At 40.1% G+C, this 25,204-nt stretch overlaps 1 protein-coding gene across 1 annotated transcript in view; it reads right to left on the bottom strand.

Annotated features, from left to right (window-relative positions):
• EFNB2 (ephrin B2) overlaps positions 1–25,198 on the bottom strand; it is a 45,365-nt gene extending 20,167 nt beyond the window's left edge. Inside the window, exons 1-2 of the mRNA XM_085215529.1 lie at positions 24,080–25,198; positions 3,027–3,310 (exon numbers count right to left, since the gene is read on the bottom strand). Coding sequence (XP_085071655.1) covers positions 3,027–3,310; positions 24,080–24,207 — 412 coding nt within the window. The 5' untranslated portion in view covers positions 24,208–25,198. The remainder of the gene's footprint in view (positions 1–3,026; positions 3,311–24,079) is intronic.
• Positions 25,199–25,204: the final 6 nt, after the last annotated feature.

Below are 25,204 nucleotides of genomic sequence, written 5' to 3'. Positions count from 1 at the left end.
TGATGTGTTCGCTTCAAAGCAATCCCCCTCACCTTCAAATACTCAAAACATCAACAACAAAACCAACAAAATTCCGAGACAAACAGAAAGGAAAGAGAAGAGGAGCAATGTTTGTGCTTCTGAGTTAGTGGGAGGGAGATGGGGTGCACTTATCCTTCGGGTCTGAGCACACCTGGTGATTTACAGGTCTGGTAATAGGGATTTACACAAATGATTTATGGGCTAATTTGCGTACATGATTAAGATGCATTGTATTACTTAAAAAAATGACAGTAAACAACCTGATTACCAGAACTTGTGTCTGACAAGGCTTTTGAACACAAACTGTTAAAATCCTGTCTAGCCCTAGTGTCTCTGTAGTGTCCTAGCTGAGACACAGCCTAGTTTCCTGCCCCTCTTCATGTTTTTGAGGCCATTTTGATTATGTTGTTTTCTTCCATGAAAGAAAAAAAAAAAAAAAAAAAAGCCCAGAGAGTTTGAGTTTAAGGATGGTTGGATTACTATGGCTTTTTTTGTTCAACCTATTAAAATGTATAAGTATTCTGCTTCAGATGAGTTAGTATGCTAGCAATACATGATAAATCAGTCATTTGTTTATGCCAGTTTGGTCAAAGAAGGTAATATTCTAAGGCAGCCCAGTATTATTGCAAAGCCAGAGTGATTTTTGAGGCATAAGACTGAAGTCTCAGCAAGTTCTATCAACCAAACAATCGCTTCAGGAAGCGCAACATCTATTATGTCTTATTGCTGTAATGAAATAATTATACAAAATTAATGAAAATGAGTTGTACTTGATAATTCTGTGGGTAAATCCATGACATGGACAAGACAGAACTGACAGTGTGACAGGAAGCCCAGTTTGTGCCCACAGTTTTTGAGTAATAACTGTAACAGTGCCATTTGTACCAATATAGCTAGTCTGCTGTGAGTTTTCTAAAAACTAGAAGTCAGTAATGTATTTCACCATCGAAACCAATGATTTGAGAATGGCCATTTTTATGCTGCTCATTCTCTGTGGCGTTTCAGACAAGTATCTCTCAGCATCTAATCTTACTCTAGTAAATCCTACTGGATTTCAGTGGGAACTTTGACAAAGCTAAATGCTATGTAAGTAGCATCAGGTTTTTATATACCCCCTGACTAAACTGAGTTAAGTGGCGACTTTGTCAAACCTTAAAAAAGCAAGCGGTGTTTTATATCTCCCACAATTGTTATTTAGTAAAATATGTTATTTCTATATATATTAAATACCATGAATTCTTACTTTATTTCTGTGACACACAACTTGTATTCTACATAATGACACAGCATGTTCCGTTATGGCTGTAACTAGAACTAATTTATATTTAAAGCATTTCCATTCCCATTTTTAAAGTACTTAGAGCACTGGTAAAAGTACCAATAATTTAAATTAAGAAAAGAAGAAATATATAATGTTATAGATACATACATATATATATATATGTAGATGTCAGATATTACATGAAATAGTTATCAGCCTATTTGAACAATCCAGTTTCAAGAAGATGGGAGAAATAAGACATACTAGTAGATGTCTTTATTGTAAATGCAGATCAGCCAATGCATAGAATCACAGGAAGGCTTAGCTTGGAAAAGACCTCAAAAACCAACCAGCTCCAACCTCCCTGCCATGGGCATGGTTGCCTTTCACCATATCAGAATGTCCAGGTCCCCATTCAACTTGGCCTTGAACACCTCCAGGGATGGGGAATCCACAGTTTCTCAGGGCAAACTGTTCTAGCGCCTCATCACGATCTGAATAAAGAATTTCTAACTAACATATAACTAAATCTCCCCCCTTCTGGCTTTAAGCCATTCTACCTTGTACTGTCACTATAAGACCATGTAAAAAGTCTCTCTCCAGCTTTATAAGTCTCGTCAAGTACTGGAAGGCTGCAAAGAGATGTCCTGGAAGCCTCCTCTGCTCACGAGAGGTCCTCCAACCTTCTGATGATCTTTCTGACTCTCCTCTGGACTTGCTCCAACAGATCCACATCATTCTTGTGCTGGAGGCCCTAGGCCCAGGAGCACAGACTTTGTCCAGGTCTTACTAACTAGTTAGTGATCTTTGCTCAAGACTTCAGAAGTCCTCATAGGACTAAATTAAATCTGCAGGCCACACAATATTACTATGGCAAAAACTAAACTAATGCAAACTGTTGTTGTACTACTGAAGTCTTAATTTATACTGTCCCCTGATCTGTTAACACAGTAAAGTTATCTGCAATCACAAAAGTAATCTGAATCACAAAATTTAGTGGTTACTTCAGATTAGCTTTAAGGCATAAATCCTCGATTAGTTTGAAACTCTCACAAAGCTGAAATAGTTGGAAAACAGGCCTGTGTCATCCAAATTCTTTCAACAAGTCTAAGACAATATAACAGGAGGAAACTCATGCTGCATCTGGGTTTTTCCCAAGAATATTCTTAGCTACTGTATGGTCACAGTAGGTAAGTATGCAGATACGATCCTACCTTTTGGGGATCGTAAATTTTACTGACAAGATTGGCAATCAACATGGCCAAAACTTGTTTCCCAGGAGAATCCCCGTACCACTTGGAACAAAGGCCAAGCATCTCTTCTAGGATACCTCAGCTTGCAATGGTTGGACCACCCTATTCTACATCTGGCATAAAAGGCACCCAAGGGAAAGGTCAATAGCATGGCATATTATCAGAGCCGCACTGAGGAAACACATCACATCACAATTTGGCTGCACACAACCTTTCAGTGTGAATACAGGACATGATATTGTGAGCAAAAGGAGAAGCTCATTGCAGTCATAGATGTACAGTTGATTTGATTTGCACAAGTCAAGGAAAAGAGTCAGAGGTCCTATGAAAATCAGCAATAATATCAAAACAAGTTGCCAGGAAAATATTTTCAGGTAAAAAAATACAAACCCATTCAGAGTCTTCTTGGTTTGCTTATAGCAAATGAGACAAAACACAAAGGAACAAACAATGATATTATAAAGAATGAACAGCTGTTATTTTGAACTTACATATGACGTAATAATCTTTGTTCTTCTGAAATTCCAGGCCCCAGAGATTAGGGCTGAATTCTTGAAATTTGATGGTAAACTTAACATCTTGATCTGGCTTGGCACAGTTGAGTAGAGGTGTATTGTCCTTTCTAATAGCACAGCTATCTGCTTGGTCTTTATCAACCATGTAGACCTTATAATATTCATACTGGCCAACAGTTTTAGAGTCCACCTTTGGGCATATAATATCCAGTTTGTCTCCTATCTGTGGATATAGTACCAATCCTTGTCCAGGAAGGAATCTAAAAAGAGAAAAAGAAAAAAGAGGAAAGAAAAAAAGGAAAATGTGAAACACTTGACAAAATCTCATTCAGAAAAGTAGCAAATTAAATAGTCAGAAAGGAACAAATACAGTTTCCAAAACCAAAATGACAGTCTAAACAAACTAGATCTTAATAGTCTGGGCCTGACTCAATATCAGCAAGATGTTTATTTAGATCTTTGAAATTACAGATGGATTGAGTTTTATAACCAAAGTTCCCTGTTTTGGGAACTCTAGAAGGTTCTGTATCTCGGGCAGGCACAGTTTCTCCCATTTGGCCATTTGCAGCAGCCATTGCAATATATGAGAGGCAACAATCCTGTCTTTCCACGTTGGTAACATTTCTACTATTCTTGCACATATTTTGCTAATTTTGGATATGGGAGAATGACAAGAATGACTGCTCATTTGGAGCAGCCACATGGGAAAGGAAGCAACTTAGACTTTCAGACTTAACATATTGAAACGTTAATTAATCTTACCGGTATAGCACAAAAGAACATCAGTCACCCATCAGGATGATTTTTACAGATCTAGGATGGACTGGAGATCTACTCGAGCCAAGGACAGCACATGCTTCTAATAAAACACTCTTTCAAGACAGTGTGATTGCTACACTACAGTGATTTCTTTGTAAACTCATCATTATATTTATCCTTTTTTTTTTCCTTGTGCTATAAATGAAACACGGGTGTGCTTTTGCCTTTGTATACATGGAGACTTCTCACATAGATTGGCAGAAAGCTTTAGTGTTTGGGGTCAGACTTGATATCTTTCTCATCGGTATTAGTTACCAGGCAAATCTCAGTACTTCTTCACTAATGAAAAATATAAATAATTACGTATAGTACTGTTTTATCCACAAGATAAGAAGCCTCCTTCTCACAAGTACAAAAGTCACAGCAGGTTTGTTTGTTCATTTCTTTTCTCCTTAAGATATATTTGCTCCAATTAAGGCCAGGAAGCACAGTTTTAGAACTACAGCCAATGATACAATGTCCTCTAATGCACAGACCTAAAAGTCTGACTTTCTCTCCTCTTTCTCCTGTGTGCCAGCCTTTTCCAAAGAGCTTCCTTAATGGGGAATCAGCCTGAAAAACTGACTGAAACAATTGCTGCCTAATGAACACCCTTCTGCAAGAGCTAGTGCTAAACAGTACACATAGTAAATCTAGCTTATTCACAGGCAGCCTTCCTGGAAACTTATTAGAATATTAAGGCTCAGGAACAAAACTGTAGGCGTAGATTACTCCCAGCCTTTTGCTTTGCTAAAGGAGCCCACCAGCAAGCAGCACTACTGGAAGAGAACCTACAAAATGAGGAAAAAAAAGGAGGATGCAATGCCCCAAATTTTAAACACATCATTTGCAACTGCTTGCTCCCATACAATGAGAGTTTATGATCTGTGCTAATTGAGTGGGATTATTTTCACTCACAAAGCCTGTGTAAGAATTATATTTGTTGTGAAGCAGCAAGTAGAAGGACAAAGACATGTAATTACAGATTTAGGGGAAAAGAACAATGAAATGTTGTGGCACGAAGAGAGACTGTTGATGCATAAATCACTGTGCTCCTTTGTGTCGTGCAGTGTAATTTCTAGACTATAGAAACCAGGCTTGGCCACGGCTGTGCAAATAGAGGTACACTGGAGACAGGACGAAGCAGCACCGCCTCCTTCAGTTCCCAGACACAACATAGGAATGCAGTGACTACCACGTCCCTGAAACTGAAATGGCACCAGAAGTGCAAAGGTGGAAATACATCCTCCTTGGAGTCACCAGCCCTGTGAGGAGCTACCAAGGGAGTGTCTGGTTCTGCAAGGGCACATCAGAAATGCGGAAAGAACTACCTCAGCGGGCAATGTTTCCAAGAGAGTAGCACGGATTCTGACTCAGCCCTTCCTGTGGGAACAGTTCTGACCAGGCAAAGGCAAACATTTCTGGGCTAACCCAGGTCACTGACAACTGTTATCATCTTGTCTGACCACAGCCCAAACTAATGCTGCAGGAGATGAACATTACCATGTTTCTGTCCACCTGCATGCCAGGACAAATGCAATCTTCCTGCTGTAGTTCTTCATATCATGGAAACGTTTAGGGTTTTTCAGGGAAGGCTCTTTGCTTTTTAAATGAGTAATTTAGATTTGTGTGCTTAATAAATGCAAAATTCATAAGGTTAGAAACATGCACCTGACTGTCAATATCAATAAAATGACCTAAAAACTGCTGTCAAAGAAGAAATCTAACCTTGGATTTCATATATAGATTTGTATAATCAACTAGCAGCAATGTATGTTCTCCATGAAAATTCTGAGCACAATCAGGACAGGCTCAGAGATAGCAGGCAAGCAATTCTCAGAAACAGCTATCAGACAGAAAGCACACTCATGTACCTTGGTTAAGCAGCCAGGAATTGCCCCGTAAAAAGCAAAGGACAAAACCACCCCCAGCAGACAGCTAAAGCACATTTTACAAGAGCTTTAACCCAGGAGCTCGTTAGACTTTATGGCAGGGGAATACTCTCACTATGCGCCTGCAGTCTGTACAGTTTTAGCATTAAACTCGGTAAATCTGCTTCCACTTCAGTTTCTCAACTTTTAGGATCTAATGCTGATAGGATTAGGAAAGAAAAAAGGCTGAAAATGAAAGGATTTATCTGAGAACTTGATCATACTGCTTTTTTTTTTTTTTTTTTTTTTTTTGAGAACTTGTAGTTTTGACCTTTACAAGAAAGATAGTTTTGCTATCCTTAGTATAACTCAGTAAAACTAGTTTTACTTTCCTTACTTCCTTACAACAATAAAGCACAAATGTGGATGGAGAGAATAAAAAAGCTTCACCTCGTGCATTTCGGTTTGACCACAACAACTCAGTGACCACTCCTAACCAGACAGCACTGCTACCCCTCTCTGTTTGATAGTACTTGAGCTACTGTATTTTCACAAAGACTTAAAGTAAATTATTTGCTGGGTAACAAGCATTTCCTGAAACTACTTAAGGACAAGGAACAAGATTAAGACATCTATTTTATGATACTACTTTAACAACTTTACATCCCAGAAAAAAAAAGGGGGGGAGGAGGGGGAGGAAGTTAATATATACTTGGCCTTGGTAGAGGCTAATAAAAACTTCAGTGAGGCTGAATTTATCCTAAATCTTTATTTCTGCAAGTGCTGGTGTAGCCTTAAGCATTCTAGGATATAAATACATTTGTAGGGCTGCATCTGTAAAAAATAAAAAGTTGATAAATTGCGTTTACATTTGAAGTGGGCATGCGCCTTCAGTGACTAAAAAATCTTTTTTTTTTTTTTTTTAAATCCAAACATAAATACATTAAGAATGGAACAAGAGGTTTCTAGAGTCCTGCGGATGACACTAAGGGAGGCTGCGTTACATCCATGGTTGCTTAGGATACTTACATGGCTCTTTGAGCAGTCGGGAGCAGTGACAGCGACAGAGCCATTGCTTTCTGTAAAAAGCTAACTTCCTAACTTTCTGCTTCTCAAATATAAATTCTTATTACTGGGAAAGTTACATACCAATGTAGGTTCCTGTACCCCAACAGAAACTTTGGAAAAAAAAAAAACAAAAACTCATCTTGTTTCCTGACTCATTTGTTCTAGTAGCCAGATAAAATGACAGGGGCATTTGAACAATCTTACCCACAATTAATAATAATAGCATTTTCTGTGACAAAGCACAGGAAAGTAAATGAAGTACAGTAAAAATGCTGTATGATGAAATTAATCCACTTTCTGTCTGGCAGTTTTGGATACAGAGGGTATTTTTGCTGGCAGCCCCAAATTGGTGTATTGTAGGTGACACATGACATCTGTGCAAAGCCCATGGTTGTGAAACCCTCCCACACACATCCAGCTAGTCACGCAGCTTAGCGAAAAACAGCAAAATACAGAGTTCTCAAAGCTTTTTAAAAATAAGTTTTTCTTAGCTCAAAAAATCACATGTCCCAGGAACCAGGAAAAAAATAAAAGAAAAAAAGAAGGAGCAGTCTCTTCCTCACTCCCATCAGTGTTATAGTAATTTTCAGCACTCTACTTTTTTTAAGGTCCCACAGTTCCTGGGCATTAATGTGTCCTAACTGGTCCAAGTCCTAGAAAAGTTAAATTTGATTATTATTTTTTTTAATTAAAAAATACAGTTTCAAACAGCTTTCTTCAGGATATCACTTTTGTTGTATAGAAATGTAGCACATTCACACAGGCTAAATATTAATGGAACTTTCCTTAATGATAACTATTCAAACATGCCTGATTACATAATAGTAAATTCTTAATAAAATTAGAACTCTATCTGCCAAAAGATTTTTTTCACTGAGAATATTCAACTATTCCTCACTAGACAACCATTTCTGAAACTGCAAAAGCATCAACAGATTTTTTTTTTTAAGAAATAAATTTTAGAAAGATTTTTTTAATCAACAGTGATGTAAAAAATGTGTTGGCATACTCTTCATAATTTGTAAAACTACATATAGATATATATACACATGCAAGACACTTATCTTTAACTATACCCTAGTAATTATTAAATAAATGCAGTTTTAGAGAGCATGTTACTACTTGTTGAGAGGCTCTTATATTTAACTGGGAAACAGTGCCAAAATTCTGTTCTTTAATACCTTACCTGAACTAATCAGTGTAGGCAGTTAGTTTTAAATTAATATAACAAAAACAACCCTAGAAATGTGAACAATCAAGAGGCTTCTTAAAATGCAGCCTGAAACCTTCTGTTGGGGAATCCTACCCACTTAGCTTTATGAAGTTTAACTACCAGTCTGACTTAAAATTATTCATTGAAAAGTTTTATTAAGGAAATGTCATGAACACTAATAGCACAGTGTGTTAGTCCGTTACTTGTGCAAGTGCAAATGGAATACAGAATAGCATGCCACACACTATTATTTATTGTTTAAAAAGAATGGTTATTAATAGTTTGTGTATTCATCATCTGGCTTTTGAGAAAAAAAAATTAGATCTTGAACATCATTTTGTCTACTGCAAAATAATTAAGTAAAGCAAAGTTCCTAACAGAGCTTGATATAAAACACATAAAAAGTTCTAGGAAAGGCTCTTAGTAATTTCAGTGATGTAGCAGTGCCTAACCATAGCCTGCTGAATGAACTGAAAATTTGTGTACTGATTCCTAAAGACTTTGAACTGAAAAAAAAAACAAAAACACAGACCAAAGTTCTCTATAAAATGAGTCTTTTGCTTCTTGCAGAGCTTTCATATTAGTTTCTGTCATATCCAGTATTACACATAAAGACACACCATGTGGATATAAGGTATACACCCAGCTATAAACCCCAAATGCTTTTTTTCCAGATTCAGTGATTGTATAGGACTGATCTCATGCCAGTTTAAATGGATTAAGCGAACAAGAATTCAATGAAAACAGGATCAGTAACTGCTATGGAACAGACAGAAAAACAGGCTTCATCAAAAAAGATTAATGTGGAGTCTTTGTCTCAAAATGAGTAAGGAACTCAGTTAAAAAGAAAGGCACAACTCTTACATGAACTCTCTGCAAGAAAAATTACCATAGCCTTAACACAGTAAAATGATAGAACTGTCTTTATACAGAGACTAACAAATGAAACTTTGAAAACACAGAGGAGACACATCTAATATTATTAACATTCTTTTAAACAAGTTTTGGAAGCTGCTTTTCCTTGCTAGTGCAGTATTATTAAATTATTTTAATACTATAAAAAGGCTTTTATAGAATATGTTAAATAGGTATGTTTTTGAATTTCAATAAAATTTAAGAAGTTTAATCTGCTAACCTTTGTTTATATGTAACATTTTTCCAGGCAGTTAATGAAACGAAACCATTGGTTGCTTGCATTAATAGGAATTGCAGAATGGAAGCTAAATGGAATTCAAAGAAATAAATAAACAAATATATTCACATCCCTTAGAATCTTTAATGTTAAGCACCACATTACACAAAGCCAAATTATGAAATACAGTGGCACAGGTTTCTGAAGCTACAGCTCTTGTGTTTCTCATTTCCATTGGAATGGAAGAGTCTCTACAGGGGGCTTAGAGGCTTCTGTAGTTAACCCCTGCAGAAAGCCCATAAATACACTGAAACAGTTCACTGAAACTGTAACAGCGCCATTCTGGGTTTTGCCATACACCACTTTGCCCTTCCCCTTTTTTTCACCTCCTCATGGCCCATCTTTTTTTACCTCCCTAGTAGCCCATCTTCTTTCAGGCCTTCTGGGAGAAAGCCTTGCAGTGCACTGAAAGAGGGAACGCTCAAGGATTTATTTTCTTTTAAACACCACCCTGGAGACAAAATGGTAAAAAAAAAAAAAAAAAAAAAGTGCCACCATTTTGTCTCTCACGTAGCCACACAAATTGATGCCGCCTCTCTGTGCCTTTTCCTGAACCCTCATTGAAGTCAGTTGCAAAACATCCATCGACTCCACTAGGGCATGCTCATGTAACACTCTTAGAAATGAATGCTTAGCTTCCTGTACAAAAAGGAATATTTAACATATTTTCTCAAAATTCTAAACGCACAGAGAACAAAGCATGCATGAAATTTTAGTTGTTTCATTTAGCAATTCATTATTATACCCTTTGTAAAATACCACAGGAAAGCATTCAAAATACAACAAATAATTTTTTATAGGCGTAAAATAAGAATTTGCTGAGAGCGCATATACACTTTTCCCCAAATAAGACATTTTTTTGCATGGATCTGCAAGATTTGACAGACAAATTGTACCATCACATCACAGTCCTTAAGTCACAGAGCTTGCAGTGTATAGTGGAACACCCACGGACACGATGACTCTTCAAACACATTGGGAAATGCCTCCTTGAACGACGTGTCATGAGTTTCCTTCACCAAATAATTCCTGTGACTATTGCTGCTGCAGATATATATATGCTCACTTCTACTTTCCATTCAGTGTAAGAGGGTCACAAATCTAAAGCAGCCTTGCACTTGACAGAGCCCAATACCTGCAGCTATGACAAGTCTGGTGATAACCATACCTATTCCTTTATTTCCCTGTAGATGGAAGGTCACCTGGAGCCTGGCACAAGATACATCTTTTTGGAGACTCTTCCATGCCTTGGGCCTTGCTGTACAGCAGAGTTACTGCTGTTCCTGCTGCCAGAGATGGGCTAGCTTTGCTGGAAAAACACACTTTTCCTTGCCACTTGGTTCTCACTCACAAAACAAAGCAAAAAATAAAAATAAAAATAAAAATAAATAAAAATAAAAACCACCTGGTTATATAAATAAAATCTTCAGAGCATCTTGAGCTTTACCCATCATCCCTCAACATAAATCCAGGGTGTAAAATTAATGTGCAGTTTTCCTCCTGTAAAAGGAAAGCACATTTTCCTCTGCCTTAAAAACTTCTCTGAGAGCAAACATCTATCTAGTTTTTTTTTTGTTGTTTCTATTTTGTTGTTGTTGTTGCCTGTGGAACAGTCAGTCTATATCAAAGGGAAACAAGATCTAGACTTTTTTCACAAAGCAGTGCATACTTACTGCACAGATAAGGCTTGAACACTGAAAATTTATACAATTTGATATTTTACCAGTGATGGTGAAGGATTTTTTATTAGGTTTTATATTTAGATTTTCTACTTGATCTTTACATAAAGCACTATTATTACCAATTAACGTTTTGTATTACTGTGCATAAAGCAGTTACTGCTTTGCTAGAAGCACATACAGCACTACAGAATTGTGATCTACTTACTAAATCAATGCTGGTTATCACCAAAGAACCCTAATGTGCTTCAGAACAGGCTCCTAATTAAGAGGGGGAAAAAAAAAAAAAAAAAAAAAAAAGATGGAGAAGACCAACGTTTAACTTGTAAGTGTATTAAGTGTGTTGTAATATAATTTCATCAGCATTTACAAAAATATGAACCATCACAACAGTGCTGGACTTATTTAACTTCAACAAAGAGGGAATTACTCTTCAAATTGTTGCCTGCTATCTCTCACGCACAAGCATGCAGACACACAAACACACTCTCTCTTTTATTGCAGCTCAGCAGAAACATGCTTTCTACGTAGAGTTTAAAAACTGCAAGTGGCTGCACTGGAGAGCAGAAGCCACTCTGTATAAATGGCTTATTCTGAGGAATTTCTGAAAGAGAAAACACTCAGTAGGTGCATTATAATTAGTTGCTCTTTCTAGTTACCTCTTGACAAATGATGCATGCGGGTCTGGATGGGAGCCCAACTCTTGACCCATGCCACCACTACACACTTCAGTACTTCAAGCAGAAACCCCTAGCCTCAGCACTCTTTTCATTTTGTTTTTCCAGAAAGGCAGCATTGGTAGTGCACAAAATGAGAACTAGACATGATTAGCAGTGTTGGAATTCTTTCAGAAATGCTTCATATAGCTATGCCCTAAATATATCTGAGGGCAGCCTTCCGCCTTCAATTCCTTCCAAATATGTAGCATGTTTCAGGATTAGGTTAAAGGACAGAACATGGACACATACCCTCCAAGAGCTGTTCCCACAATGGTTACAGACAACTTTTGCTATATTTGCGAGCTTTTCAAACAGAAAATATTCATATGATCATTATTCTAGATATAGAAGATTATAAGCCCATTGAGAAATACAACTTTTATCACGAAAAAGCACCTTTTAAAAAATAAACATTTTTTGGATAGCACTTTACTGCCCCCTTTTGCACTTTAACATTAGAACAGGTTTCAACATATGCATGCTTTTATGAAACACTGTTAAGAAATAAGTTAAGATGACTGCACAGTGTTTATACAATAAGAGATTATCAGGCACTGCTCTGGGGACATCATCTACTTACCTGAACTGTAAACAAATGAAACATCTAGCTTTCATTGTCCCTAATTTTCCATAGAAGAGATCGGTAAAGTGTGGTTTAAATCACCATTTTCCATTTCAATCTGCATGTACATAGGCAACAGAGAAAGAAAGCTATATATACTGCTCATTGACACTAGTTGTCCCTCTGTCACAATTTTCTAAAGCACACATCATCTGCAACTTGAATTTGGTTTTATTCAATAGGAAGAAAAGAATGACAAAGGGCTTTCTAGTCCGAGGCCATTCATGTGTTAGCAATCTCTTAACTGAAAGGATGGGTGTATCCTTCAGAAGAAAACTTCACAAACTGGCAGGCAAGGATATTTTCATGAAAGGTGAAGACAAGAAGCCTAGACATTCAAATACCCTGCAAGCCTACAGGCATAAACCCGTTCTTCAACTCCACACTGCAATTACAGTCAGTGCAGAATTCATGTGTGTCTGTGTGTGTCCATATATATCTACAAAAGGTAATAAATCTATAGTCTAGTGGCCAGTTATTTACAAAATACTAATTCATTATGACAGAGCCAGAGGGGGACTCGTCCTGCCCTCACCCTCAGCTTCCATTTGACAAAGTCCATGTGCTGCTGCATACGCTTGTATTTAAACTTAATCCATTTTACTCTGTCATCCTACAATTACAATACAAGTCACAATAATATTAAATTTCACTGCCTACAGCATTGCACAATTGAACCATTACTGTAATGAAAACTGACTCCCTTTGATATTAACACTGGTGTTTTCTCTCATTTGCTAGCCATGAAATACAGGAAGAGACCAATGTTGTTTTAATTAAAGAATTGTTGTTCAAAATATGCTACTGGGAATATTAAAGTAGTTCTTTACTCTCGCAGCAAAGATAATCAGGTATTTATATGGTTTGGGTTTTTGAAAAAAATAAAAGAAGTCTGTGCCATGGATTCAGCGTAACACAAAACCACTGCTCTACTTGTGCTCACAGAGGCAGGGAGTGCCAAACCTAAGAATCATGGTGCTTTGTTGAAAAGATGCAGAGCGGTAGTTAGCATGGAACACAAAGTCAAACCAAACCATGTGTGCTTCTTACAGAAGTCACTGAAGTCTTTGCTGTTAGAAAGCTAACAGAGACCAGCTGGCATTTGCCAAAAAACCACTTTTCAAGAAGAGCACTGTAAATCACAGGCTATGGATGGGAGAAATAAACAATGAAAACAGATTGTTCTATTGCTGCACTGCTCTGCACTCTTCTCCACCATTTTTATTACAGAAACAAATCTTATGTCAGCCACAACACAGGGATACAAACCAAGGTTTTTGGTCTTGACTACAATTTGTTCACACCTGTACAGTCTTGTCCCAAGACATGCTTCAAGCAAAGTCTATAAAAGAGGGCAGGGACTGTCTTGTTTTTTGATGAGACATTAATTATCAGTGATGATATCTCAAATTCAAAGAAAAAAAATTCAGCTGCTTTGCAGTTGTTAGAAAAGATATTACTGCATACCATTTGCCTACATAAGGAAACAGTGGAAGCGGAACAAGTTGTTAAATCGCAACATTTAGGAAAAGCTAGGCCAAATCAACTATACCACCATAAGACAAAACAAATGCATTTTGGCAAACCTTTGTTACGCAAAGATTTTCAGAATTTAGCTACAACCCTCTTTAACTCCCATATTGCATTCTTTTCTTATTTATTAAAAAAATACAGGTCTGGATGGGAAAAAATGACCTTGAGCAAAAAAAACCCAAATGAGACACCTGCACCTCACATTAAACCCCAGATTAAGCCAATGTAGGGATCCTATGTTAAATACCAACTTTTTTGAAGTTTGACTTGCAGAAACAGAACAAAGTATATTTGCTGCTGCCACTTCCAAGACAGCAGTAACATCTGAACTTCTAAAAATCAGCTTTTGGTCCACTGCAGTGGTGAGCCTCTCAAATTAAGATAAACTGACTGTAGAATGGTTTAAACACTCCTGCAAAGGTCCAGAGGTGTACTCATCACTAGACTGGAAATCCCTACCCAGCTGGAAAAGGGGGTTCACCAAGCAGCTGGAGATTGCAGGAGCCTCAGCCACTCTATTTGACTCCACTCACTGCGCTGCATTTGGCAAAGTTTTGTCTCAGCCTCTAGCACAGGGAGGTTCAGAATAGCCTTTTAGGAACCAACTGGATTATCTTTCAGGGGGTATACCTGTACTGCTTTGGGGATCAGCAGAGTTGTTCACAGCAAACAGCTGTCTGTAGAAATGCACTAGCATCACACTGAATTGCAAGCAAAAAGGACATAAAACTTGGTACTGGCAGAGCTACTGGTGCAGAGACAGACCTGCTCAAGCTGTCCCAGAGAGCAAGAAGGATCACTACCAGCATGGCTGTCCTGACAGCTGGCAAGCTACATGGAAATTAAGAGTCATTCCAAGTGCAGACAGAGCTGTAGCTTCTGACATCACTTTCTGATAGAAAGAAATGTAATGAAGCTTCAGAGAGATGTGTATTTGTTCAACCCCAAAAAACCTTTTCACACTGGCTTTGGTTCAAGACAGCTCATGCTTAAATTCGTCCCGCTTCAGCAAAAATATTCAGCATTCAGCACATGCTCAACATGAGCTCTTCTGAATGAGGACAGTTTTCTGAGTCAAGCTCTAGGAGCACAGCTCAATCTTATTCACCTTGCTGTCATGCACTGAGAAGATTACAATGAGCAATAAATATGTAAGATCTTTTGTTTCTCTCCAAAAATGATGTGAACACTGATAAAATAAAAATAAAAATAGAAGGATCAATGATTACCAACAAAAATCACATATTTTAGAATATTTATCATGCAGACCAGGAGTCTTTTCTGTCAATGTGACCTGTTCAGCTAACCCATATTGCCCGGAAACACCTACATAAGGAAAAAAAAAAAAAAAAAAAAAAAAAAAGAGAATTGACAAAGCTAACGGCCAAGTGTTGTGCAGTGATTAAACTAAACTGCTTCTGAACTAAATTGAAATTAATTAAAAATGACAAAAGCAACTTAATACGGACAGTGAATGCTATGAGACTGCAAAACCTCAAAAGAAGTCAAGATGTGCCTCACTTCAAATCTACAGTTTCATCCCACCAGGTATAGAAACCAACCACTGCTCAGGCAGCAGGTAAGCAGATGGCAACCACCAGCAAAAATGAAAATGGAAAATGATGCACCGCTTGAAGAGTAAGAACTGTAGTTATGTGTGCTTTCACCAGCACTTGCTGCATAGGTTCCTTAAACAAACTGCTTCAAACTTGCAGAACATCAAAAGCCAGATGGGCCTTCCTGAATGAACCCACAGGCAAGGAGCCAGGATTCCCGTTTACTGCAGAAATAGGCCTGGACTTGATTTGAGTCTTCTCAGCTCTGACAGCCTGGTGTCTGGCAGATCTCCCAATTCAAAATAAAATAGCTTTCAATTGCAACTAGGCTTTAACTAATAATAATAATAAATTTTAAATCCCTCTTATAAGCTTTAACATGCACTTCCCTTTATAGAGCATTGTTCACTTTTCCCACCACTGTTTTTGGTATGGGTACCTAAGTAAATACACTATCAAATGAAAACTAACAAAATAGTGAGAAGTAATTTACAACACCGCAGATTTTTCAGGCTAACATATCATTCCAATATCTAACCTATCCTCCCGTGCAAGGTAAGCCATATAATTCTTGTTTTTGTTGATGCACAAAACTTGTTTATTCTTTGAAGTGTACATAGCTCCAAGTGCTACTAAAGAGAGTTCTGGAAATTCTATTTTAGCCAATAATTGAGACATTTTAAAAGAACACTATAGGCAAAAAAAGAAGAAACTTGTGTATATGCTCTACATCAAGAATGATTCACCTAGCAACATAATCCTCTACCAGCCTTTATCTTTTTTGGCTTGGGACCTGTGTTTAATACCAGAAGAAAGCACAGACTATTACATCAAAGTTTAAATCAGCTGCATTATAATTATCATGCTGATACCGCAATAAACAGTGGGTGTTGGCTGGCCAGGATTGCCAAAAAAGATAGAGGTCCTGCCCTTATTCGCTGTATTTGACAATGTATATAATCACATCAAAGGAAAGTTCTCTGCATCAGAGCTGGCAGAAAAAAAGGAACCTGGATGTTCTCTTCCTTAAGGAAAACGATAGATTTTGTTCATTGCATGAAAATTAAAAATTTTGCCTATAATAATAATAATTTTAAAAATCCAAACAGTTATACTGTAGAGCCCTTGAAGGCAAATGTAATTCTGAAGTCACTGGAGATATTTTCATGGAGTTGAACAGGAGCTAGATAGAAGCCTTAAACATGCTTATCAGCTTAAAAGTGAAAATACAAAATCCTTAAAGACATATTCAAATATGGAATTTAAAATTATTGTTATGCTGTATTTAAGACTGCTTGAAGATTTTTGAGTATCTGGCCAGCCTCGAACGTGTATTTATAACAACAAAAATAAGAAAACCATCAACTAATTCAGACTGACACTGCAGACAATATTATTTTAAGGAATTTCTATGTGTGGTTTACCAGTTCAGTTTTGTAGACCTAGTTGTCCTTGATGGCAGAGGAGCAACGGCAAAACTGTTTTTTGTTCTGCCTCTTGATTTTCTTACTTGGCGTTCAGAAACAGACTGAGTGCAAATATGCTTGTTTTCTTACAGCCTCAATGCTTTTTTTACCCCCTCTATTAGGGAAACGAAGTGCAAATTGCAAAACCTCCGTGTTTTAAGTGCATCTTTGAATTGATGTGCAATAGAATAGTGCAAACTGGTTCAGGAAAGTGAAACCTGCAGATTGTTTGGGACACAGCTCTGGCACCCCCAGCACAGGAGGCCCTCCACAAAGAATTACCTACTTCTTTCTGTGTCTTGCCAAACGGACTGAGTCTTATCTCGCACATTTCTGAAATGTGACATGACAGGCAGGTTCGAAAGCTAAATGTTGGATAATGGTTGGCAAACAAAGGACATCGGTTTTTGCATTATTTCTTTAATTACTTTAACCCTTGTTCTAACAGAAAGCATAAGGCCAGAGTAATTCAGCTTCTCTCTTTGTCATTTGCCTGCCATAAATATGCACCAGTCTGCATTTGAAAAGCTGAAGGAGGCCGCAAGCTTGCTGGACATTTATCATGCTCTGTTCCCTGTTAACAAGCAAATACTTTAGCTGAATGGCCCATTAGCAATCATTGTCAAATGCAGAATGCAAGGTGCTTGGATGTGACCGGCCTGTAAATTAGATGAGGTGCCCCTGCGCTTTGGAGAATTTCAGCAAATGAATTGGATCTTTTGATACAGATTTCTGAAGGTTAAGCTGCAAAAGAGGAAACATATCTGAGTACTTCAGACTTACGCCAATCTGTTCGGCTCCCTATATGCACTTGTTTATTTTTCGTTTGCTAAATCACATCGACATCAGCAGCTTGACAGTTTGGATTCTGGAGTTCTCTTTCCAGGCAGAATTGTGAAGCATTCCAGCTTACTATAGAGTAGGATAAGAATGATAAATTCAAGCATATAATTAACATCTTCATAAAAAAAAAAAAAAAAAAAAAAAAAAAAACACTTAAAAAGTGTCCAAGCCACTGCCAAACAAACAGCATGAATCCCATTTTGCCGAGCTCATCCGAGGCTCATTCCCACTAAAGAAAGACACAACTGTTATTGTAGGCTTGATGCTTTTTTTCCCTTATGTCTAGACTGCCTAACAAATGCAGAGTACTTTCTTTTTCCCTTCAGTAGACAAATGAGCAGGCAATAAAGTAAATATTTCTCTTTCGAATGGTAACCCCGATTTGCAATGTAATGCTGACTTGAAGTTCTGGGCGTTTATGGTTGCTATTTGGGTAGAAAAGCAAGCCTTAACTACTTGGAAGGCGCTTTATGAGAAAAGGCAAGAAAAAAAAACACACAAGCAGCTGCACTGGGAGAGGTATTTTACTACCTTTGCAGCTGCAGATCGCTTAAAATAAATGACAAAGCAATGGCTATATTCTGCAGGCTGAACCAAGAAGCTGACAGCAAACTCATCCCAATGACTGGGGATGGGGGGGGGGAGAGGGTGGAGATGCTTATCTCTGTTCATTTCTAGATTTCAGGCAGCCTTTCAGGAGTAAACACCACCTAGAGACTAAGCCAATCAATTCGGTTATCTGCAAACTTTCCTGATAAATAGGAAAGAATGCTGTTTTTGGCTTTGGTTTCTATTTATACTACTACTTTTTTATTTTTGCACAAGAAATGCCTTCATATCACCTGGCTGAGGCAAGGACAACGCAGCACGTTTGTGCTGCTCTCACGGAGTTTGGGATTGACAGCAAGGCCCAAAACATATCCGAAATCACAAGGTCTCTGTTTTTACGGGCAGATAACCCCAGCCCGACCTGTCCCTGTGCAGGTGAACGAAGGCAGGCACGTGGCTGCTGCCAGGCCAGGCCTCGAGGAACAAGGCTTTCCAAGCCTCACCACCACAGCCTGCCGCTTCAGCCGGCCCCCTCTCCAGATGGAGCAGCAAAATGAAATCTATCTTTACCATATTATACACCACCAATGAGCAAGAACTGAGCAGCTTTTCTTCGCTGCTTTACCCAGCCCGAGCCACAAGTAGGGCTTTCATACCTCCTAATCCCACTCCCAAGTTCTGTGCGGCTCTCACATAATGCCCTGCAGCCCCGAGCAAGGCCCTTAGTCTCCAGCACCCCTTTCAGAGACGTGTCATTTCTAACATCAAGCTAATCTATATGTTGCCATGGCATCACCCTTTATCTGCCTTTGCATCTTATGAACTGCATGGATTTACCACATTATTTTTATCTGAAAGACAGAAAATGGTGGTTTTATTGCCATACAATCAGATTACTGCTGCTAGTTTCTCTATGCCTTTTTACCATACTTCAATCAAAAGGGATCAGTTTCTTTATACTCTGCCCTTGATTTACATTACATCTGTAAAGACCTAGTCTGGGTTGTAATCCCCTTATTAACTATGACCAGGGTTGATTTGCCTAAAAATAAAAGCAAATTGTGTCAGACCTTTTCACTTTGTTTTTGATTCGGAACTACAAAATGGATTACACTAAAGAAATCTTCAGAGTTCACACGGCCGGTATAGTGCTGAATTTAAAATGAGAATTAAACAAGTTAAACATGGGAGCTATGTCAACGGTTTACATTTTCCATCATGGGAGAAAGGCTGAGCTGCGCTTGTCTTTGTGTTCCCCAGCTTTAAGGAGACAATGAAGCCACAGGAGTTTTTCCAAGCTCTTCTGACACCGTGGTCCCTTTGCCATCCTCCCTTCCTCTGCTTTCCAGGCAGCTCCCTCCCAAACGCTGCTCCTCTGCCACTCCCTTCCCCCCTCCACCCCCAGAACCATGCTTTGCTTGAAAGTTTATAGTTCCATGGCACTGCATATTTTAATCAAAATATTTCAAGCAGTGTAACATTCCTATTTAAGTTTCCACAATGCCTCACAAAGAATGAGCTCATAAGCAAATCCATGTAGATTGTATGATAAATGACCTGAAAAACAGGTTCCTTTATGTCAGCAGTCAAGGCAGGCAGACATTAGGCTCACATGAATAACATTTTAATCACTACTTTTTTTTTTTCCCCTCAGAAGAACACTTTCTTCTCATTTGCAATAAGCAATTTCAAGTACTGCAGGTTGTGCGACAGAGGCAGACCAGATCCTCGAAGAAGCTGCTGTGCAGGCCTGCAAGGCCAGTATCTGTGCCAGAACGTCACCACCATCACTTCAGGCCCTCCACCACCTTCCCACTGCAGGAGCCTCGGATGAATCTGAGACCATCCTAAGTATCACACCTCAAGCAATGAAATCAAGAAGGAGGAAAGGAAAAAAAAAAAAGAGGGAAGGAGGTGTTCTTGTGTGTGGGAAGACAGAACTTTGTGATTCCAGCTTGACTTTTAGTCACTGACTTTCTAAAGGCAATTACTTCATTAAACAAAGTGAAACAATACAGCACAGCTTACAGATAACATACTTTACAATAATTGCTATAAGTCATATAGCAATTATACTGCACATATGAAAAGCTGGAGAAAGTAACCAAGTGAAAAAATTGGGCTGCCAGCTAGTTCCAAATTCATTTTGCTAATTCACTTGTCTTAAGACCTGGCTACAAACACCAGAGATATCAAATGGACTGGAGGCCACCACTCACTGCTTGTATTAGCATGCCAAGTGTCAACAGCTATGTTTTGGGTACAATTCAGAAGCATGTGTTTAAATCGTTTTAGCCTTCCACTCCTGTTTCTTCAGCTTGAAGCTGCAATTGTTGAGGTTAGAAAGTGCACTCCCATGACATTCGACTCCCAAATAAATTCTTGTCTAGCAAGAGGCTACCAAACGTGTTGTGAGATATCGTTTTAGCAAGCTCTTTGTGCTTCGCTGGGCTCACTTGTCCTGTGGAACAAGGACTGTCCATTACCTACAGTTTATCATCCTGACAAAATGTAAGGAATGTGGATGTGAAAGCACTAACAATTCCACCCCTGGTGCTTTCTCCTTTTTTCTCTCTATATTAAAACCGACAAGATTAACCCAAATGCAGACTGCAGAGCATAGTTCAAGGGGCTATTCAATCGGTAGTGAATGTGCATTTGTTTACCTACAAAAATAAGAATTTCAGATACAATGAGAAGCAGACTAGTCTATACGCTACTGAACAGACCATTTAACAGGGTCATCAATTGTAGTTTATTTTATTGGTTTCTGACATCTGAGCATGCATTCAGAGATGGACTGTGAAATATCCCATATATAATTGGTTATCAGAGATAGAGAAAAACAGCTATGTAATCTAACTTAATCAGTGTCCAATGCAGCAGTTCTGAGGATAAGCTGCCACATGTTACCAAGGAGAACTGCTTCGCTCACCAACCTACAGCACGCAACGCATAGCAACACTGAGACAGAAACAATGGGTTCTGAATGAGATTTCTCTGAGGTTTGACTGAAATGCACTCCACAGTGCTATGCTCCATCATACATTTCAGAAGTAGCACTCAGCAGCTGGGAGGTGTAACGGAGGTAATCTATACACATTGTTTATCTTGGCAGAAATGGCAAAGGCAGAAAGTCCCCAATTAAAAAGTACCAACAGGAGTTAAATGTACAGAATACATTTTTTTCACTGTACTTTCAATATCACGAAATCTACTGTTGTTCAAATGAGAAGTCCGTAACACCTACAAAGACATCTGTAACAATGACACTTAGCCTCCCAAGCTTTAAAGTCACAGGTATAATTATCTTGTGTGTGTCACTTAAATACACCTCCTGTGATTGGGCTGAGGCAGTGAAAGCAGAGCTCTGGGAAGGGAGAAAAGCAGGAGAACAGGGCAGGGAAGTCTGTGTTCAAACAGCTACCGCATGCTCTCAATCCCTGCCACCTGCTAGAAATTACAACCTCTAAACTTCAGTGCAAAACCAATTCAGTTTGTATGTTCACCTTAACCTAAAATTTATTATTTCTTACTTTATATTAACCCGACTAATAACTTCTCCCAGCATTTAATTGCCTACCTGTTCGGCAGATTTATGCACTAAGGCTTTCAATAGAGTTAAATGCATAGCTTCCCTGAATAAATTAACCAGCACTAAAGATAGTTATTATTTTGAGCCTGGAAAGGAGCTTTATTATGCTATGCTGAGATCCATTCAGCAGCTTACTTCTCAAGCAGCTTGAATTCCAAGTGAAGACAACCTTGTCTAAGGAGAAATTATTCAGTATCCTTCGGGCAAACAATTGTGACAAGAATTAGTAAGAAATCCTGCTCTGAGAAGTGGAGCTGTCTCACCGGCAGCAATATCGGTAATGCATTTGTAAGCTTCCTCAAAGTAGAGGCCTCTGAGTGGCCTATAAATCACTAGCCCCAGCAATTGAAAAGACTAATTTTAATAGTGTACTTCTTCACTGTGGTGATTAAGCCTCAATGAATCACTCAAGAAAACTCAATTACATCAACAACAGAACCTATTTTTAAGCATGCATTTAAGTTGAAAAAGTAATTAGATATTATCATTAGATCTACCGTTAACAACATTCAAGCCTTTAAAAAAAAAATCTTAGAATCCACCAAATGGAAACACAACTTATATGTGATAAAGGAAGCGTATCCCCAGGCTCTGTAAGATGGGTTGAATTCAGCTGCTTTGGATATTTTCATTTCACTGGTGGCCGATAAAAGCTACCACGGTAAGTTGGAAGGAAAAAAAAAAAAAAAAAAAAAAAAAGAGGGAAAGCAGGTTGGAAACGGAGCAGCTGCAGAGGCCTGAGCAGCGGCTGTTCTGTATTGGAAGAGTGACCTCTGTAGGAAAACACCGCGTACAGGGCTGAGGAAGCACAGCCTCCCCTTCCTGCCGGGCTGCGCCCTTAGCATAGGAGGCCCACTCGTGCAGCGCAGCCCGGCACACAGCTGCCACTCTAGAGAGCTCAAAGTGCATGGTAAAGCCCGCCGTAAGCCGGGCGGTTGGCTTTATTCTCAAGTGTCCTGCCATACCTTTCCTCAAGCCAAATAAAGGCTTTAGCTGCACGCAGCATGGAAGTGCAGAGCCAGAGACCGGAGCTAAACTTTGTTATCTTAACAGGCTTCCCACCTGGTGCATGTGTGATGTGGTCATTTGTCACACAGTGCTGGGAATAAAAATGTAACAGTGGGTAGTCTGCAGTGTTCCTGTCAGTCTCTCTCTCTTTTTTTTTTTTTTTTTAAAGAAAAAAAAAAAAAGGTTAGAAAACTTATCTGGAAAGAAGTCTCGCAGCAAATATTTTCATTATTGCTGATCTCTGCCAGTATTTTTCAATGATTTTTTTCTCCAGTAGCGTTGGGGAAATGATGACAGCAAAGCGAGACTACTCGGTCAACACAGGCTGCCACTTTGAGCCCAAAACTTGGAAACCTTCCCCAAGTTTTCAGAGTCTGCCACCCACACAGGATTAAACCCCAAATACAAGAAATTCTCCTTTCTTCTTATTTCTGCACAACATTTCCTCCAAAAAGTCCCTCGGGAATACGGACGTGTACTCACTGGATTTAATGGGAAATTTAAAATTCAATTAATTCAGTGTACACGGTTTGCTTTTAAATACATATATCATTAAAGATGCAGTATGAGTTAGATGAAATTACTCCAACTCATTTCTGGTGGGAAGCTTCCTATTTCATTACCGATTTTCTCCCTAGCATGGAAAAACGTTGCTAAGGTGCTGCTCATTACTCAAGTTCAAAGGGTTTCACCGCTGGAGAAAGCCAACTTTTACTTTGCATACGTCAAAAATGAAAGGGACAAGAGTTCTCTCATCCTGTAGACTCCTCCTCAGAAGAACGGCCCACTTTCCAAAAAGTTCCTGTTCCCCAAAGCATTCATTATTTCTTATGCTTAAGCTCTTGAAGGACATGCTCCTATTTTAAGGGTGTGCTTTGATAGCAAAGTTCTGGGAGCGCATGTACTTTTTTGCCTGGGTTTGTTAATGAAGAATGACACTAAATGGTTGTGTGATGGGTAATGCTTAGTTCATTACTCACTGCCATGTGCCTTGATACCATCAACTCCACAACCAAATTTAGCCCTGCTATAAGCAGATGGAGCTTCGCTGGGCTCAGTGGGCTGAGCGTGCATCTGCAGACGGAGAAGTTGAAGAGGATCACCCCGGAAGAAGAGGTTCCTTCCCGCACCCCGGACAGGGGGCGGCAGCCCCACACAGTTCGGCTCAGGGCCACCGCCCCTCCCAGGTTCCCTCAGCCCCTCCTGGCAGAGCCAGGCGGCGGGGGTAACTCCCAGCCCCGCTCCCTCCCGGCAGGGCCGAGCCCCGCACCTCTTCCCCGGGCTGCGGAGGGCTGGAGGAGGAGGGCTGGTACTTACTTTGGGTTGGAGGAATTCCAATAGATGGGGTCTAAAACGATGGACTTGGCCAGCGCAGTTCTCCATAAAACCATGAGGGCTCCCCAGCAGTACTTGCAGGCGGAGGCGTCGCGCCGCCGCGCTGCCATGGTGCCGGCGGGCGGCCCCCGAGTCCTCGCCCGGCTCCCCCGCACCTGGCGGCGGGGGCTGCCGCTGTCCCCGGCCGCCGGGACGGGGCGAAAAGACGAAAAGGACGCGCCGCGGCGGTTTGTCAGAGGCTGGGCGAGAAGCGCCACCGATCTACTGAGTCATGTATGCCAGGCGCGTGTGGGCACTCCTTCCGCGGGGTAAAGATCCAGGCCACCTCCGGAACGACGACGGCAGGAACGGGCAGCACCTCAGTCCTTCCTCCTGCTCGGGATTCCCCGACTGCCTCGGAAGATGCCACTCACACTGCCAACTCCCATTTGGATCCACTGCGCCGTACACATTCACAGTGTCTAAGGCTCGCGTGAAACGGAGTAGAAACAATAATAATAATAATAAAACAATAATAAAAAGGCGGTGGGAGAAATCAAGAGGTTAGACCACTGCCACGATTGAGGCTCCTCCCGCGGCTCTCTCTCAACGCTCCCCGCAGCGTGAGGTCCACACGGGCACCGGCCCGCGCTGCTCCGGGCGGCTCGGACGCAGCCGCGAGTCCATAAATCCACTCCTGGAGACGGCACCCGCGCTGCCGGGCAGGCGTATCCGCAATGCTCCTACCCCCGGGGGCTCCGCTGCTGTCCTTGGCGCCAGCACGGACCCCGGAGCGGGGCAAAGGACGATCGTAATAATTAAAAAACAACAAAAAATAATTAGAAGAAGGGGGGGACGCGGCGTCAAAACCTCCTTTTCTCTTTCCCTTCCCGAGATCCGCAGTGCGTGCCGCGGCAGCGAGAGGAGAAGAGCCGTACGCGTAGCACAGCGCGGAGAAGGCGGAAAAGAAGAAGCGGCGCCCGCCGCCGCCGTTACCACCGCGGCGCCTTCAGCCGCGCCGCCGCCGCTGTGAGCACTCCACTGCCACCGCGGCGAAGTCCCCGGCGCAGGAGCGCGGCTGGCGGCACAGCGCCGCCGTAGCCATATAAGCGCGGCCCCGCCGCCCCG

This window comes from Meleagris gallopavo, chromosome 1, assembly GCF_905368555.1.
Source record: "Meleagris gallopavo chromosome 1, MGAL_WU_HG_1.1, whole genome shotgun sequence".
NCBI classification, from domain to species: Eukaryota; Metazoa; Chordata; class Aves; order Galliformes; family Phasianidae; genus Meleagris; species Meleagris gallopavo.
Note: the sequence above shows the minus strand (reverse complement) of the source record. Positions and strands in the feature narration are given on the sequence as shown.